At 41.3% G+C, this 15,212-nt stretch overlaps 1 protein-coding gene across 4 annotated transcripts in view; it reads right to left on the minus strand.

Annotated features, from left to right (window-relative positions):
• SMPX (small muscle protein X-linked) overlaps nucleotides 1–15,212 on the minus strand; it is a 55,368-nt gene that overhangs the window by 20,801 nt on the left and 19,355 nt on the right. For 3 of the 4 annotated variants that reach the window (XM_063083855.1, XM_063083856.1, XM_063083857.1), the window contains exon 4: nucleotides 12,370–12,518. In XM_063083855.1, coding sequence (XP_062939925.1) covers nucleotides 12,384–12,518 — 135 coding nt within the window. In that variant the 3' untranslated portion in view covers nucleotides 12,370–12,383. Of the gene's footprint in view, nucleotides 1–8,484; nucleotides 8,529–12,369; nucleotides 12,519–15,212 lie in introns of all 4 variants that reach the window. The other variant, XR_010022385.1, reaches the window with a different exon arrangement.

Here is a 15,212-nt window from a genome sequence, read left to right on the forward strand (position 1 = left end):
CCTTCCCCTTCTCAAATGCCACAGCATGTGCAGGGAGTTAAAACGAGCAGCATTGTCACGATGCAGCCAAGCCTGATTAGACAGCCTGGAATTCACTTCCCCAGTTTTCTGCGTGGGCTGCACACAGCGTGAGAGGGAATGAGAGAAAGGACTTCATGGGTAGGAGATGGCTGATGAGCCCTTGCTCATCCAGGGAGCAAAGGCAAAGCGAGCTCTGCAGAGGCCTGGCGTTCCTCTGCTGCAGTTCTGGCAGCACTGGGCAAGGTCCCTGTCATCCTCAGAACTGTCATAAGCACTTCATTCCATCTCCTCTCCCCTTCTTCCCCTTCCCCTCCTTTCCTTCCTTCCCTTCTCTCTCTGTCTCTCTCATATGCTTTCTTTGATAATTCCAGGTATTAACCCTTCCTTTTTCTTCAAGATCCCTAAAAAAAGCAAATTATTTGTGCTTTCATGCAATGTTTAGCCCACAAACTGTGAACCAGGGTGGACACTCTGGCTTATATTTGAATCCCCAGTGCCTAATATACTCAGCACCTGGTGTATCCTTTGTGCTTAATAAATGCTGACTGACTGATTAAATGAATGAGTGAACGAACAAAGGAACAAATAAACCAATACATCAGAGTTGTAGTTCGGTGTTCCTCTTTGTGGAGGTGACGGTTTCTGCAGTCTCTTTAGCCTTTGCTTGCTTTACTCTGACCTAATACAGTGAAATATTTGCAAAGACTGTAACTAAAAGAACTTCTTTAAAAAAATTTTATTATTAGCATATTCATTATTACACACCATGATTTTTCTTTATGCCCTTTATCCAATTTATCACTTCCCAAACCCCCTCCCTATCTCCCCCCAAGTCTGAAATCCTTAGGTTTGTTCTCTCCTTATAAAAGTTCAACGAATTGTTGTGGTCTTTCCTTTCTTTCTAAAAGAACATTTTTTAAGAATGCAGTGGGTGACAGTGATTCAAAGGACTGGCTGTGGAGTATGACGGATGATGGTTTGCACCTCACCTCGGTAACTTACAAGCTGGGTGACCTTGGCCAAGTTATGTAAACTCTCTTAGCCTTCAATCCGCCATAAACAAAATGGGTATCATAATATATACTCCATCAGCCAGCATTAGGAGTAAATGAAATAATGAATGTGAAGCACAAGGCACAATATTGGACATATCATGAGCATATAATAAATGGTAATGCTAATAATGACAATAAAAATGATGATACTGATATTGATGCAAATGATTACTAATGTTTAATATTAATATTTAAAAAGACTTGGTTAGCTACTGAGAGAACCTACTGCTTTCTGATACGTTCAGGATGAAAAAATAACCAGAAAAAATAGTTGGGTTTGAGGCCTAATACCATAACTCAGGGATATTCCATATATACCATATACTAAAAATATGTTTAATTTACCAATTGACAAAAGAATATTTAAGAGTGCTTTATTCCTAAGTCTTTAATTACTGCAAAGAGATTATAAATATTGGGCAATTAATTACTATACTTTTTATTAATGTTTGATTTCTATAAAATGCGATGCATTGTTGGCTTAGACAGGAAAGTCTGCAGCAAGCTGGACCTGACATCAACCTTTCAAGCAGATAAATCAGTGTTACTCACTCTCAGCCCTTCTGACATCTAGAGCTGGATCATTCTTTGTTATAGGGGGCTGTCCTGAGCATTGTGGGACAGCATCCATGGCATCTCCGCACTAGATGACAATGGTAGCCCACCCTTTCCTTCAGTCTTGACAACTCAAAGTGTCTCCAGACATTGCCAAATGTCCTCTGGGAGGGCAAAATCCACACCCTCCCCCACTGAGAACCACTGAGATAGAGTAATGAGTTCTAACACATTGGGAGCAGGGCAAGTGCCAGTCGTTATCTGTACTTTGATCCATGGAAATCTACATGCCAGTGTACAAGGATCCAAGAATTGGTTCCGTAGTCACCTCTGCCTTCCACCAAGCTGGCTGGAACAGATGTGCTTCTCTGGTCTGAAGTCTCCCTAAAATCCCTTTCACTAATTCCAACTCTCTCCTGAGAATTAACACACTAGACTCTCCAGATCTCTGTTTTAATAGAAACTATCCAGGCAGTTTCTGTGTGTTTGCTGTGGAGAGACTCTTAAGGCAACTGCCACAATCAACTCAAAGCCTTCTTGTGTTCACTCTCAAGAGTCCTTTACACCCACACAGCTGTAACCAGGGCCTAGAACAAAAGTTTCGCTAGGTAGGAAAACAAATGAACAAAACATTGATGCAGGTCAGAACCACTGCAGAACTCATCTTTATCCTAACCAAGTGCAGAGCAGAAAAAAAAAAGCATCACCAATCAAAAGAAACATGGCTTCACTCAAGAATTAAAAATCTAAGCTTAAAACCATTTCCTTCAGAGAAACTGAATAAAGCTTCTGTCATTAGGTCAAAGCAGGGTACATTTCAAAATTGAGGGCCGAAAATTTCCAGCAAACCACAGAGAAGACTTTGGAGAAGTATTTTTGTTTTGTTTTGTTTTAAGTTTAGTTCCACGTAAAACAATAAATTGGTCCTCTGTCTTCTGGCAGAGGGAAAAGGTTATGGAATAAGTCAAAGACTATGAGAAATAAATCATCTTAATTCTAAAGGCTGCAAAGGAACATGAGAAATAATCTTACAATAAAATGTAAAGTGGAAAAACAAGATATAAAACTGTGGAAAAAACAAGATATAAAACACAAAACTTGTAGTGGTACAACTGATGCTATGTAAGAAAAAAGTATAAGGAGAGCCAGTTCCCATTTACTAATTACCCCATCCCAGGTGCTGTGCCAGGATATACTTTTTAAAATACATCTCTCTGGGCTGAGCCCGTGGCGCACTCGGTAGCGTGCTGCGCTAGCAGCGCGGCGACGCTCCCGCCGCGGGTTCGGATCCTATATAAGAATGACCGGTGCACTCCCTGGCTGAGCGCCGGTCACGAAAAAAAAAAAAAAAAAAAAAAAATACATCTCTCTAATCTTTCATAACTACCCTATGAGAGAGGTGTCATTTTCTGCTTCTTATGAAACAATAGAAACATAGAGCTCAAAGACGCAAAGGTAGAAGGAAATGAGACCAAGTCTTCATGACCCCAAATCACCACATTGCTAGCAATTTGGTTGTATTGCATCCTATACGTAAACCTAAAGGAAAAGAATGGAAGGGAAGATATCTAAGTGAGTATTATGCTAAAATGGTGATCTTCTGGGCAATTATTCTTCACTTCCCAGCATCAATTGCATTGTTATAGTGTTTATACAAATAGATTTTTAAAACTTATTATGCCCTACTATTTGAAAGGGATGATATTTCCATTCACACAGCAATTTAATCATAAACTTACTCTAAGATGATAAAAGGCATGTTTCTCAAATATGGAGCTGCCAATTTTGATTTGATTGGTTGGTTATTGATTTGAGATCTTTCTTTTCTTTTCATAGAAGCATTTACAACTGTAAACTTCTCCCTAAGCACTGTTTTCATTGGATCCCATAAGTTTTGGTATGTTGTATTTTTGTTTTCATTCATCTCAAAGTATTTTCTAATTTCCCTTGTGAATTCTTCTTTGACTCATTGGTTATCTAGGAGTGTGTTGTTTAAGTTTTGAATTTCTCAGCCTTCTTTCTATTATTGACTTCTAATTTCATTCCATTATGGTCGCAGAACATACTTTGCATGATTGCAATCCTTTGAAATTGATTGAGTCTTCTTTTAGGGCCTAATATGTGGTCTGTCCTAGACAATGTTCCATGTGCACTTGAGAAGAATGTGTACTCTGTTATTGTTTGGTAGAGTGTTCTATACATATATAACTATTAGATCTATGGTTTATATTGTTGTTCAAGTCTTCTATTTCCTCGTTAATCTTTTGTCTAGTTGTTCTAGCCATTACTGAAAGTGAGATGTTGAAGTCTCCAATTAATACTGTTAGATAATCTATTTCTCCCTTCAATTCTGTCAGTTTTTGCTTCATTTGGGGGTTATTTGGGGGGTCTATTGTTAGGTGCTAAACACACTTTTTATCAAGTGTCTGTGTATATCAATTTTCCCTTCTGCCAACACTCTCAGAATTAGCCCTTGAATCAACAAGAATGACAGTGATGCATAAAGCTTAACATTTAAGATTAATGAGCACATTATGTTCTCCTCTATCAGAGATGACATCTTTCTGGATGACTGGTTGGTAAATATGTCTTATCTGGACATAGATGTTCTTTGAAAAATAAAGCCAAAGAATTCTTGAAAATTGAGTTATTTTCTTCGGGTATTACACATTTTTCTCTCCTTTTGAGAAATATGAGCCAAACATGACATTTTGCCTATTTTTTCAGTTTCCTAGGGGAATATAAAGTTATTATCAATGAAATAAAGTCAAATTTCTGAGCCCATTACTGATTATGGTCAACAATGTTACCTTTAGCACTTGTTAGAGAAACTAGCCTTGCTTGTAAGTAGTAATCTCCCTAAGACTACAAGGACTTGGAATGTCTACATTTCTAGGGCACACTAGACTTGCTGTGGTAAGGGCACATCCTACAGACATGCCTTGTGTGACTATTATGTATCAGGTGCATGACAGCCTTTAAGGAGCTATATGGTATCATCATGGAGAAGATATAAACAAGAAAACCAATACATTACCATTTGGTAAGTATTGTGGCAATGTAAACAGAAGATGCTAGTGGTGCTGCAGAGTACTGGAGGAAGAGGGCTGTTATGGACTGAATGTTTGTGTCTCCCCCACAAAATCCTATGTTGAAGCCCTAACCCCCAATGTGATAATATTAGGAGGTGGGGCCTTTGAGAGGTAATTAGGTTTAGATGAGGTTATGCAGGCGAGTCCCCCATGATGGGATTAGTGCCCTTTATAAGAAGAGACATCAGAGCTTCCTCTCTACACCATGCAAGGACAAAACAAAGAAGACAGCTGTCTGCAAGCCAGGAAGAGGGCTCAGAACCTGACCATGTTGGCACTCTAATCTTGGATTTTCATCTTCCAGAATTGTGAGAAATAAATGTCTGTTGTTTTAGCCACCCAGTCTATGGTATTTTGTTATAGCAACCCAAGCAGACTTAAGATAAGGGCACACCTCCCCCAATAGGGCATTATAATGATTCTTTTTCAAATCTACAAAATCTAGAATCAAGACTGGTCAGTCAATGTGGGGTATGGGATAGAGACTAACTTGAGATTACAAGGCTGTTTATGGGTACAAGGGAATTGCAGATTGATAAGAGTTTGGTTAAATGGTTGTGACCAGAATTCTGATAGAAATGTGGACAGTAAAGACTATGAAGATGATGAGGTCTCAGAAATGAGGAACTTATCAGGAATTGGACAAAAGATCAACCTTATTACACCATAGAGAGGAACTTGGCTGCACTGTGTCCATGCCCTTGGACTTTGTGGAAGGTGGAACTTAAGAGTTGTGAACCAAAATGTTTGGCAGAAATTTCCAAGCAGCAAAGTATTAAGGAAGCTGCATGGTTTCTTTTAACAGCCCACTCTGAGTTATGGCAGCAAGGCACAACATAAAGCCAGAATTTAAAAGGGAAGCAGAGCATAAAGATCTGGAAAATTTGCAGTGTGGCCATGTGGTAGAAAAGCCGAAAGCAGGAGAAAAACGTAAGGGTGAAGCAAATAAACTGGTTGCTAAAGACATCAGATTGGCAGTGAGGCAGCCAGATGCTAATAGCCAGGACAATGGGGGGGGGGGGCGGGGAAGCCCTAAAGGCATTTGAGAATTCTGGAAGGGTGCCCCACCCATCTCAGACCCTGTGGTCTAGAAGGTTTGAGTTGTCCCAGAGGACAGACCTGGGGTGCAGCTGCCCTTGGGAAACTGCTCCCTGCATCCCAGCTGCTCTGGCTGGAGCAACCCTAACCTCAAACAGCCCCAAGTGTGTTTCTTGCAGCAGCTCTGGAGAGTAGAAGCCTGAAACCTCGGTGGCATCCACGTTAAGTCAGCAGGACATGGGAGTAGTGAGTGGAGGCGTGGCAGCCTCTACCCAGATTTCAGAGGATGTATGGAAAAGCCAGGAGGAGCAGGCAGAGACCTGTCACAGGGGTGGAGCCACTGCAGAGGCCATCTAGAGCAGTGCTGAGCAGAAAAGTGGGGTCAAAGCCCCCACAGAGAGCCCCCACCAAGGAAATGTCTAGTAGAGGCAAGGCAGCTGGACCCCAGAACTGCAGGTCCACTGATAACGTGCAATGCAGGCCTGGAAAAGCTATAGGCACCAACGGAGCCCACTGGGCTGACCTGGTGGAGCTGTGGAAGTGAGGCTGCTGGATGCTTTGGGGGCCCAGATGCCCCAGTATGCCCAGGATGCAGGAGTTGGAGTCAAAGATTATTTTGGAGCTTTAAAACATAATTTCTGCCCTGCTGGTTTTCAGGCCTGTTTGGGGCCTGCTTCTCCATTCTTCTGGCCTATCCCTCCCTTTTGGAATGGGAACATTTACCCAATATCTGTCCCACCATTGTATCTTGGCAGTAGATAAATTTGGTTTTGGTTTTTACAGGTTCACAGCTGGAAGGAGTTTTGCTTTTGGTCTCAGATGAGACTTCGGACTTTGGACTTTTAAGTTGGTGCTGGAACAAGCTAAGACTTTTGGGACTGTTGGGATGGAATGATTGTATTTTGTATGTGAGAGTGACATGAGTTTTAGGGGGCCAAGGGTGGAATGATAGTGTTTGGATGTGCTGTCCCCCCCAAAACTCATGCGGAAATATGATCCTCAATGTGAGAGTGTTGGAAGCTGTTTGAGTCATGGGGGCAGATCCCTCATGAATGGATTAATGCTCTCCCTGGGGGAGGGGGGCCTGAGTGAGATCTCACTCTATTAGTTCCAGCAAGAGCTGGCACCTCTGTTCTCTCTCTTGCTTCCTCTCGCCAGGTGATCTGCTGCTTTCTGTCATGAGTAGAAGCAGCCTGAGGCCTGTGCCAGATGCAGCTGTCCCAGAATTGTAAGCCAAATAAACCTCTGTTCTTTATAAATTACCCAGTTTCAGGTATTCTGTTATAGCAACACAAAACAGACTAATACACAGATCATTCTAACTCACTCTCATTTTTTGCCCTACAGAAATGTTTCTCAAAATATGGTCCAAGGACCACTGGTTGACCTCAAAAGACTTCCCAATGCACAATGCAAGTGCTTTCCTCAGTTTTTAATGGCAAATGGGAATTAATTCCATAGATTTTCACTTTTATACATGACCCAAAGCTACAAAGTGAGTTGATCATTAAAATTTTACATTTTTCTTCAACATCACTCAGCATTTAGGAAATGCAAATCAAAACCACTCTGAGATACCATCTCACTCCAGTTAGCATGGCTAATATCCAAAAGACTAAGAATGATAAATGCTGGCAAGGTTGCGGAGAAAAAGGATCTCTCATACATTGTTGGTGGGACTCCAAAATGGTGGAGCCTTTATGGAAAATGGTATGGAGGTCCCTCAAACAATTACAGATAGATCAATCGTAGGATCCAGCTATTCCACTGCTGGGAATATACCCAGAGGAATGGAAATCATCAAGTCGAAGGGATACCTGTACTCCCATGTTTATTACAGCTCTATTTACAATAGCCAAGAGTTGGAACCAGCCTAAATGCCCATCATCAGATGAATGGATAAGGAAAATGTGGTATATCTACCCAATGGAATACTACTCTGCTATAAAAAAAAAAAAAAATGAAATGCTGCCATTTGCAATGACATGGATGGACTTAGAGAAAATTATATTAAGTGAAATAAGCCAGGCACAGAAAGAGAAATACTGCCTGTTCTCACTTATATGTGGGAGCTAAAATAAATAAATATACACACAAATAAATGGTGGGGGGGAACACACAATGGTCACAATTCCTTGAACTTGTTAAGACAAGTGAACAGATGTGATGTTGATGGGGGAGGAAGGGGGAGAGGGAGGGGGAAAAGAAGGAATTGGTAAAGGGACACAAAAATCAACTACACTGTATATTGGTAAATTAAAATAAAAAAATAATTAATGAAATTTAGTTTCTCCTCAGGACTATTTTATCTCTAACTCATGATTAATGTTCTTTTGCTTAGCACACAGTCATTTCATTGTATTGTTCTTCTTGATTGAAATAAAAAAGACTCTCCTCTTCTAACTCCAACATGGAATCATTTGTGCATTTAATAAATTTTATTTGATTTAAATTTTTTTTTGCATTTTTCTGAGACCTTAGTTTAGTATGTAATCATGAAGTCTGACTGCCACACAACATGTTGCTGCAATGTGTAACACAAAAAGGAGGAATGCCTGCACTTTTAGAATGATAATTTCTTCTAGAACCTCATCAGTCCCAGGGCTTTCCATAGCTACTATCTTGATGTTCATTAGCACAATTGTAGAGATATTCTTAAGTTTTACCTTGTCAACCATTTCTTTTTCTTGTAATTGCTGCATTGTTACTACTTTAATACTTACTTCATTCCTTTCCAATTGTTTGTTATCACTGAGTTCTTTTACCACTGAAAAGAGAGAAGAGACGGTGTAGGCAGGATTTGGGGTCTTATTTTGCTCTGGCCCAAAAGTTTAATAAGTATTGCCCTAAAAGAACTGTTTGGCCTCACTGGCCTGGTCTTTTAATGTTGCCCTGGATGTTCCACATGTCCAGAGGCTATCTCTAAGCCTCTGTTTAAGCCATTCTGTTCCCATCACCTCCTTGAAATTGTCCCTGACCTCAAATCTTCAAGAGCTCCCCCTCTCGTAAGTCATAACATTGATTATCTCTACTGCCTACATGTGAATGGGTCATACACAGCCTTGTGATATCTTCAGTTGTGGAGCTGCTATCTAATTCTTGAATTGTTATCAGCCTTTTGAAGTGTTTTATCTTTCCATCAAGACTTAAGTATCCTGAGAGCAAGAGACCAAGTTTTGTATCTATGCATCTTAGCCCAGAAGTAAGAAAGTACCCATGGTACAGAAACTAGTCACAAGGGTTCTTTACTGAACACCTGTACTGATCTGAGAGTTGGGAGGGAGCAGAAATGGACAATGTCTGTTTGGACATCAGCACTGAGCAGTATTCTAGGTTCCCCAAACCTTTGTCCATGAAGCCTGAGGTGGCATCTGCTACAATTACAAGCAAACAAGCCAACAGTGGCTTCTGATGGTGGGCCTGTGGGAGTCCTGACAATGCAGCAAACAAGCAGGCATGGGAGTGTTTGCGGACTTTGCCACTGGTCCTGCCTCTTCATCTGCCTCTTAATCTTTCTTAAATCACAGCCACCTTAAATCACAGCCAAGAATCCCAAGAGTTATGTGGCTGAACACCCTACCTTCCCTGCCCCATGCCAGTTCCAGCCTGGATTGGGGCCCCAACTGGGACACTTCTGTGTCTCTTAGTTTTGATTTAGTATGTGTCTATGTTGCCTGGTCTAGTTCATGACTGGGTCCAGGCCCTAAGACTTTTTCCACAAGCCATGATTTCTGATCCGTAAATGGTTAGTCATTGGCCTTTCTGGTTCTTGACATGTAATGTTTTTAATCAATTTCCATGAACAATTCTAGCCATGAGACAGGGCATGAAAAGAATCTGAAATCCCACTTAAAAGGAAGCACAGATCTTGGCTGGAAGGAGATGCTGCTCTGTTTTATATGTCTAACGTATTGTAATATTTAGTCAAGGGTTCAGATCCCCATACCAGCCAGCCACCAAAACAACAAAATAAAACAAAAAAGTATTGTAATAATTATAATGTGGACTTTGAGCCTTGAGTCTCATGGTTTTTACAGTGTGTGACACTATGGAGATGATGGAGTTATTCACTCAATCTTCAAACCAGTGAACTCTTTGATCAAATAATTGGATAATACAAGGTAAGGATGGGTGACAAAGTGGTGACCCAAGAAGGAGGAAGTCAGTCCAACCAATGAGGGGTTAAGTGATGGCTGGTCCAAGGTATTTATTGCTTATGAGTTCACTGAATCAATCAATGTTAAGAAATGCTCTCCCTCTGTGACTATAGACCGTGACTATGGAAGTCTTAAAATCTCAGACATATTTGCAGGAGCAGAACAGATGAGTCAAAAGCAAACCAGCTTACTACCTATCCTACAAGAAATAAAGATCACTCCTTGGCTTAAAACAACAACCATACTCATCTGGAGTTCAGATTAATTACTCTGACAACTTAGATTTTCACATTTCTGTAAGAATAAGGCCTCTCTGAGTGGTTTTGCATTAGAATTTGTTCAGGAGAAAAGAACCATTAAAGTCTTCTCTGAGAAAATGAAGTAAGAAAAATTTGTTCTGGATATTCTGGTACCTTTTCATATTTTATTGAGTTAGTATTGTTCCCTGTACCATACATCCAAGGCTACTGAATCAACCCCACTGCAAGATCCTGTCTGAGCTCATTTTAAAACAGCATTCCTTTGAATCTTCAAAATCAAATTCTGAAACTGGAACTCAGGTTAAATTTAGGTCGGCATGGATTTCATAAAAGCAAAAACCTTTAAAGTTTGCATTAAAAATTCATGTGTCTAACTGAACGGCCTTGGTTGGGTGATAATAATAAATATTACAAAAACTTAATTTCCCTTCTCCAGGCTTTCTCACAAGGAAGTTCTGCAGCTTCGTCCCAAACATATTGGAAGATTTCATCTCAGCTTGGCAATACAAGCAGGTCTGAGTATGATAATCAGTCGTCAATTTGTCCCATTCTGTCACAAATAATAAATGTGTGTAGCCATATGTCAGGTCAGCTCCTGCTCACATCACTTCATCCCCATCCTGGTTCCTGGGATTCATTCTGTGGTCAGAGAATCGACTGTCTTTTATTCTTACTCCTTTGTTCTTTTATATAACTGGGCTGAAAACACCAGATACTACTCTTTTAACTCGAAATGGCTCTTCTCTTTCTCTAGATTATAAAGAAATCTTTTCAGCAGAGCTAACTTGCAAGTATCCTAGTAAGTCAGCATAAGTGTGACACAAATAACATTGCCATGACGCATTGGATTGTCTCACAGAACATTCTGTTCTTCATTCTGTTTAGAGAAGACGACAGAGGAGGACCCATCTGCCCCACTGCCCGCCTCTGCCATCTACATGGTCAGAAGATTTCACCCCAACACCAACAGAGAGTGTGCAACCTACCTGTAAGTTGCAGTGTGAAGAAGGGGTTGAAACATTATAACAAGTAGGTGACGGCACTAAGAGTCAGACCCCCTTTTTAGGATGCATGATAGATGGGAAAAATCAGTCTCTCTAAGACTTGTCTCAAGAACGAGGGCAATAACTGAGTTATCATGAGGCTTAAAAGAAACAATAGATATAATGCTCTTCACACAGTACCTGGCACATAGTAAGTGGTTAATAAATGTTTCTAGTGCTCAGCACATAGCAGATACTCAATAAATATTCGTTGAATAAATGGGTGAGTGGATGAATAAATAAGTGAATGAATGGGCAGTCAACCAGATAAAAACCTGTTTTGTGTTCCCAGCATAGATTCCTCTCCTCCTCTAGAGTTAAATTTCTGCTTAAGAAATGGAATAGACTGTGCATGGTGGGGTTCAGTAATGTTGGATAAAGGGTAGATTTGCTCCCAGAGTCTCACAGGAGAAAGAGCAATGACTTGAGCCAATTCCACACCTCCCCCTGCTGGCAGAATTTCCATAGCAATCCACAGGAGCCAGGTCTGTAGATGAAGGGTGGGCGAGCCCTCTCCAGGGGATTGTTATTGAACAGATTCAATTACAATGAAAACAAGGTCACAAGCCATGCTTGCAGTGCCTTATCAGGCAGTATGTACAGTTTTGAGCCTACCCTTGCCCCATCCACACCCAGAGTTATTACAAAGTCCTCCTGGTCTACCTTACACATACCTGGGTTACCTGTTTCAAGGCCTAAATTCCTGGGTCTCTGCCCCTTTACACTTCCAAACCTACTCAACTCCTTGCTCCTCTGATCCTTCAGGTCAGGAATAACTCATTGCTCTTTGTGGTATGTAGTTGGGGAAACTGAGGAATGAAATGAGGGAGGGCTACCTGGACCCCAAGATCAAAAGCTCCTCAGGTCCTATTCCCAAGCATCTTTGCTCTCCCAACGTCATTCTTCCCCAATTCAGATGGGTGATCAGAAAGGGGATGGCAGGCAAACAGCTGCCATCAGCTCAAAGGATGTCTGACTGGTTATAGAATAAGATAGGCCCAACAGCTTGGCTTTACCAGAAAACTGCACCAGAAATACTGGACAAATTGAAGGCCCCTGGTACGTCATAAACACTTCTTGAATTCCAGACTTCTGGAAGCCATTTCATAGTGGTCTTTTTGAGACAAAGAAAATAGTTTTTCACTCACCTTTTTTCTTCCATCTACTGTTCAGCTTTGGGGACATATTTCAGCTCGCTTTTAATATTCTGGATCTCTGATAGGTTGACCGCAGGTCCTGGAAGTTTCTTCGCTCCTGGAATTGGCTTCTTCTCCTCATCCGAGGTAGGAGGATTACCCTGAAGAGAAAGGAGAATAAATTCCACTCACTGAAAAGACATTTGACCTCTGTGGGTCATAGGCATAAACCAGAAAAAAAATTAAAGCAAGAGTAATGTCAGATTTCCATTCCTGTGGGTATAGACCCAGAAGTGGGATTGCTGGATCGTATGGAAGATCTATGTGTAGTTGTTTGAGAAACCTACATACTGTTTTCCATAGTGGTTGTACTAATTTACAGTCCCACCAACAGTGCAGTAGTGTTCCCTTCTCTCCACATCCTCAACAGCATTTGTTATTCACCATCTTTTTGATTAGAGCCTGGAGAAACTTATGTTGAGTGAAATAAGCAAAGCACAGAGGATAAATACCACATGTGGTCACTGATATGTGGAAGATAAGAGAGAAAGAAGGAAGGAAATAAAGACCACAGTAGTGCTGTGATCCAACAGAGGGAGGGAACATTCCTTGGGATACAAAGTGGAGTGGGGGGCGAAGGGGGAGGGGAAGGGAGGTTGGGGATATGTGGGTGGGGGACATGGGGTACAAACGCAATTTGTGGTAATGGGCATGCTGCCAGTATGGATCTGGCCTTCACATCTTGGGCACGAGAGGTGACAATCAGCTTTGTATCTCATGAATATTCATAACCAATAAAAAAGAATAATGTCAGAGTGTTAAGTGAACAGATATGATGCTGATGGGGGAGAAGGGAGGAAAAGAAGAAATTGGTAAAGGGATATGAAAGTCAATTACATTGTATATTGATAATTTTTTAGAAAAAGAATAATGTCAGAGTGGGACTAGCAGAGAGACTTTCTCTTGTGTTGAGATAGCCTCAGAGTTTCAATAAGATCTTCCAAAGTTTGTATCAAAATGTGGAATAAAGTTGGAAGAAGAAAACAAATAATTTCCACATGACTCATAAAACACTAAAGTACTATTCAACCTCTGATAACTAATAAAAATTATCACTAGTTAGAAGAATTTGTTTCCATGAGAAGCATCTTACAAGATTGAATTTAGTTTGGTATCATGTGATCATAATATGCCCAACAGCAGAGATTTGTAGAATGTTAGTGCATGGCCTGTTCTAACAATGACTTAGACTAGGAATTTTCCAAGTTTTGTTTGGGGTGCAGTGGCTGCCAGCCTTTGTTCCAATGGCATCTTCAGGAAGTATAAGTAAGCAAAACCTCTTTGAATATGGGCAGGATGGAAGGGAGCAACAGGGGAGGCCCAGCTCTCCCGTCCTGCTTTGGAAGTCTTTTAAATTTTCTATCACTGAATGTTACTTTAGGACAGGACCCACGTCCTATGCTTTTTTGTGGCTCCTCCAATGCCTGGAACAGAGGTACACACACCTACTTGTGGATTGTTGTTTAACTGATTACTCCCGATAATGTACCGTAGTGACAAACGTATATACACCAAACACACAGAAATCAGTGACTATAAAACAGTAAGACCAGTTGCTGTGTGTGGCTCTGAGAACTTCAACTCATTGCTACAGAAGAAAGTTGCTTGTTGGCCCCTTCCTCCTATTTGCTTGAGGTGGGGCAACATATTCTAAACTGCCCCGGGAGAAAGGTGTTGGAGGAACATTTGATCAATGTGGCAGCCATGAGAACGTGCCTCAGTTTACTGCATGAGTTTTCAGCCATGAGAACACGCCGATTACTTTACTGCAGGGAAGGTCATTGAATGACAGCCCCAGCTGCTTCGCCCTGAAATCCGCCCATCACCTCGCTGAGGTCAGGCTTCCCACGGCTGCTGGTAGCCAATGACTGAGTGCAGCAGGAATCCTAAGGCGGTCCCATTCCCAGAAGACATGAGACTCCTCTGATGAGCGACCTTGGCTGGAGAACTGGCCTTAGACCAGCGCTGAAGTCTGAGATGCTTCTGCCCAACCCTCCATCTCTCTCTCTTTCCTATGCGTCACAATCTGATGACTCTCTCCCAGCCTCCTACAGCTCTGTCCCATTTTTCCTTACAAGTGTTTTCCACAGTAAAGATCTCTGGGACTGCTTCTTGGAGGACCAAACTAACACAGTCCCTATTGCGAGACTGGCAAAGCTGTCTGTTTGGCCAACACTTGGATGAAACCAGTACAGTTGAGGGCAAAAGGAATAAGAACCCGCATGTTTGCCTCTGGTGAAGCCCTGTGCATCTCCCTGCCCACCCCCACCCCACCCCACCCCCAGCTCAACTTGGCACTGAGCAGCCCTGTCACTTGGGTATTAAAGCTGATGCTCTGTTAGTTCCAGTTTGGCTCCCATGTCTAGTTCTCAAATTGGCTAGAACCTAAGGGAAGAAAGTGTTCAAGCTTCCCTAAACTCTTAACAAATTACTTGGTAGACACATCCTTCACAGAAATGTTTTTAAATTGCTTATTGGAGGGGATAAGTAGACATAAAACTATTGCTAAAGGCTAATAGTTTTTCCTATAGTCATTTTCTTTGACTCTGGTACAGTGCTGATGAAATAGCTAACATGTCACCCACACGAAATGATGAAGTAATTCAATGTAGACTATACCTGCCATAAATACATGAAAACTAATGTTTTCCCGGGTCAATGTACAGAGCCGTAGGATCGGCTGCTTTTCATCAGTCATGTACATTCATCATTTACAAATGTAGATTTAGAAGCAATAATTCAAACAATAAAACATCTACTTGGAAGACTAGGTATTCCAAAATGTTCTTTGCTAG

The sequence above is a fragment of the Cynocephalus volans genome, chromosome X (assembly GCF_027409185.1).
Source record: "Cynocephalus volans isolate mCynVol1 chromosome X, mCynVol1.pri, whole genome shotgun sequence".
NCBI lineage: Eukaryota > Metazoa > Chordata > Mammalia > Dermoptera > Cynocephalidae > Cynocephalus > Cynocephalus volans.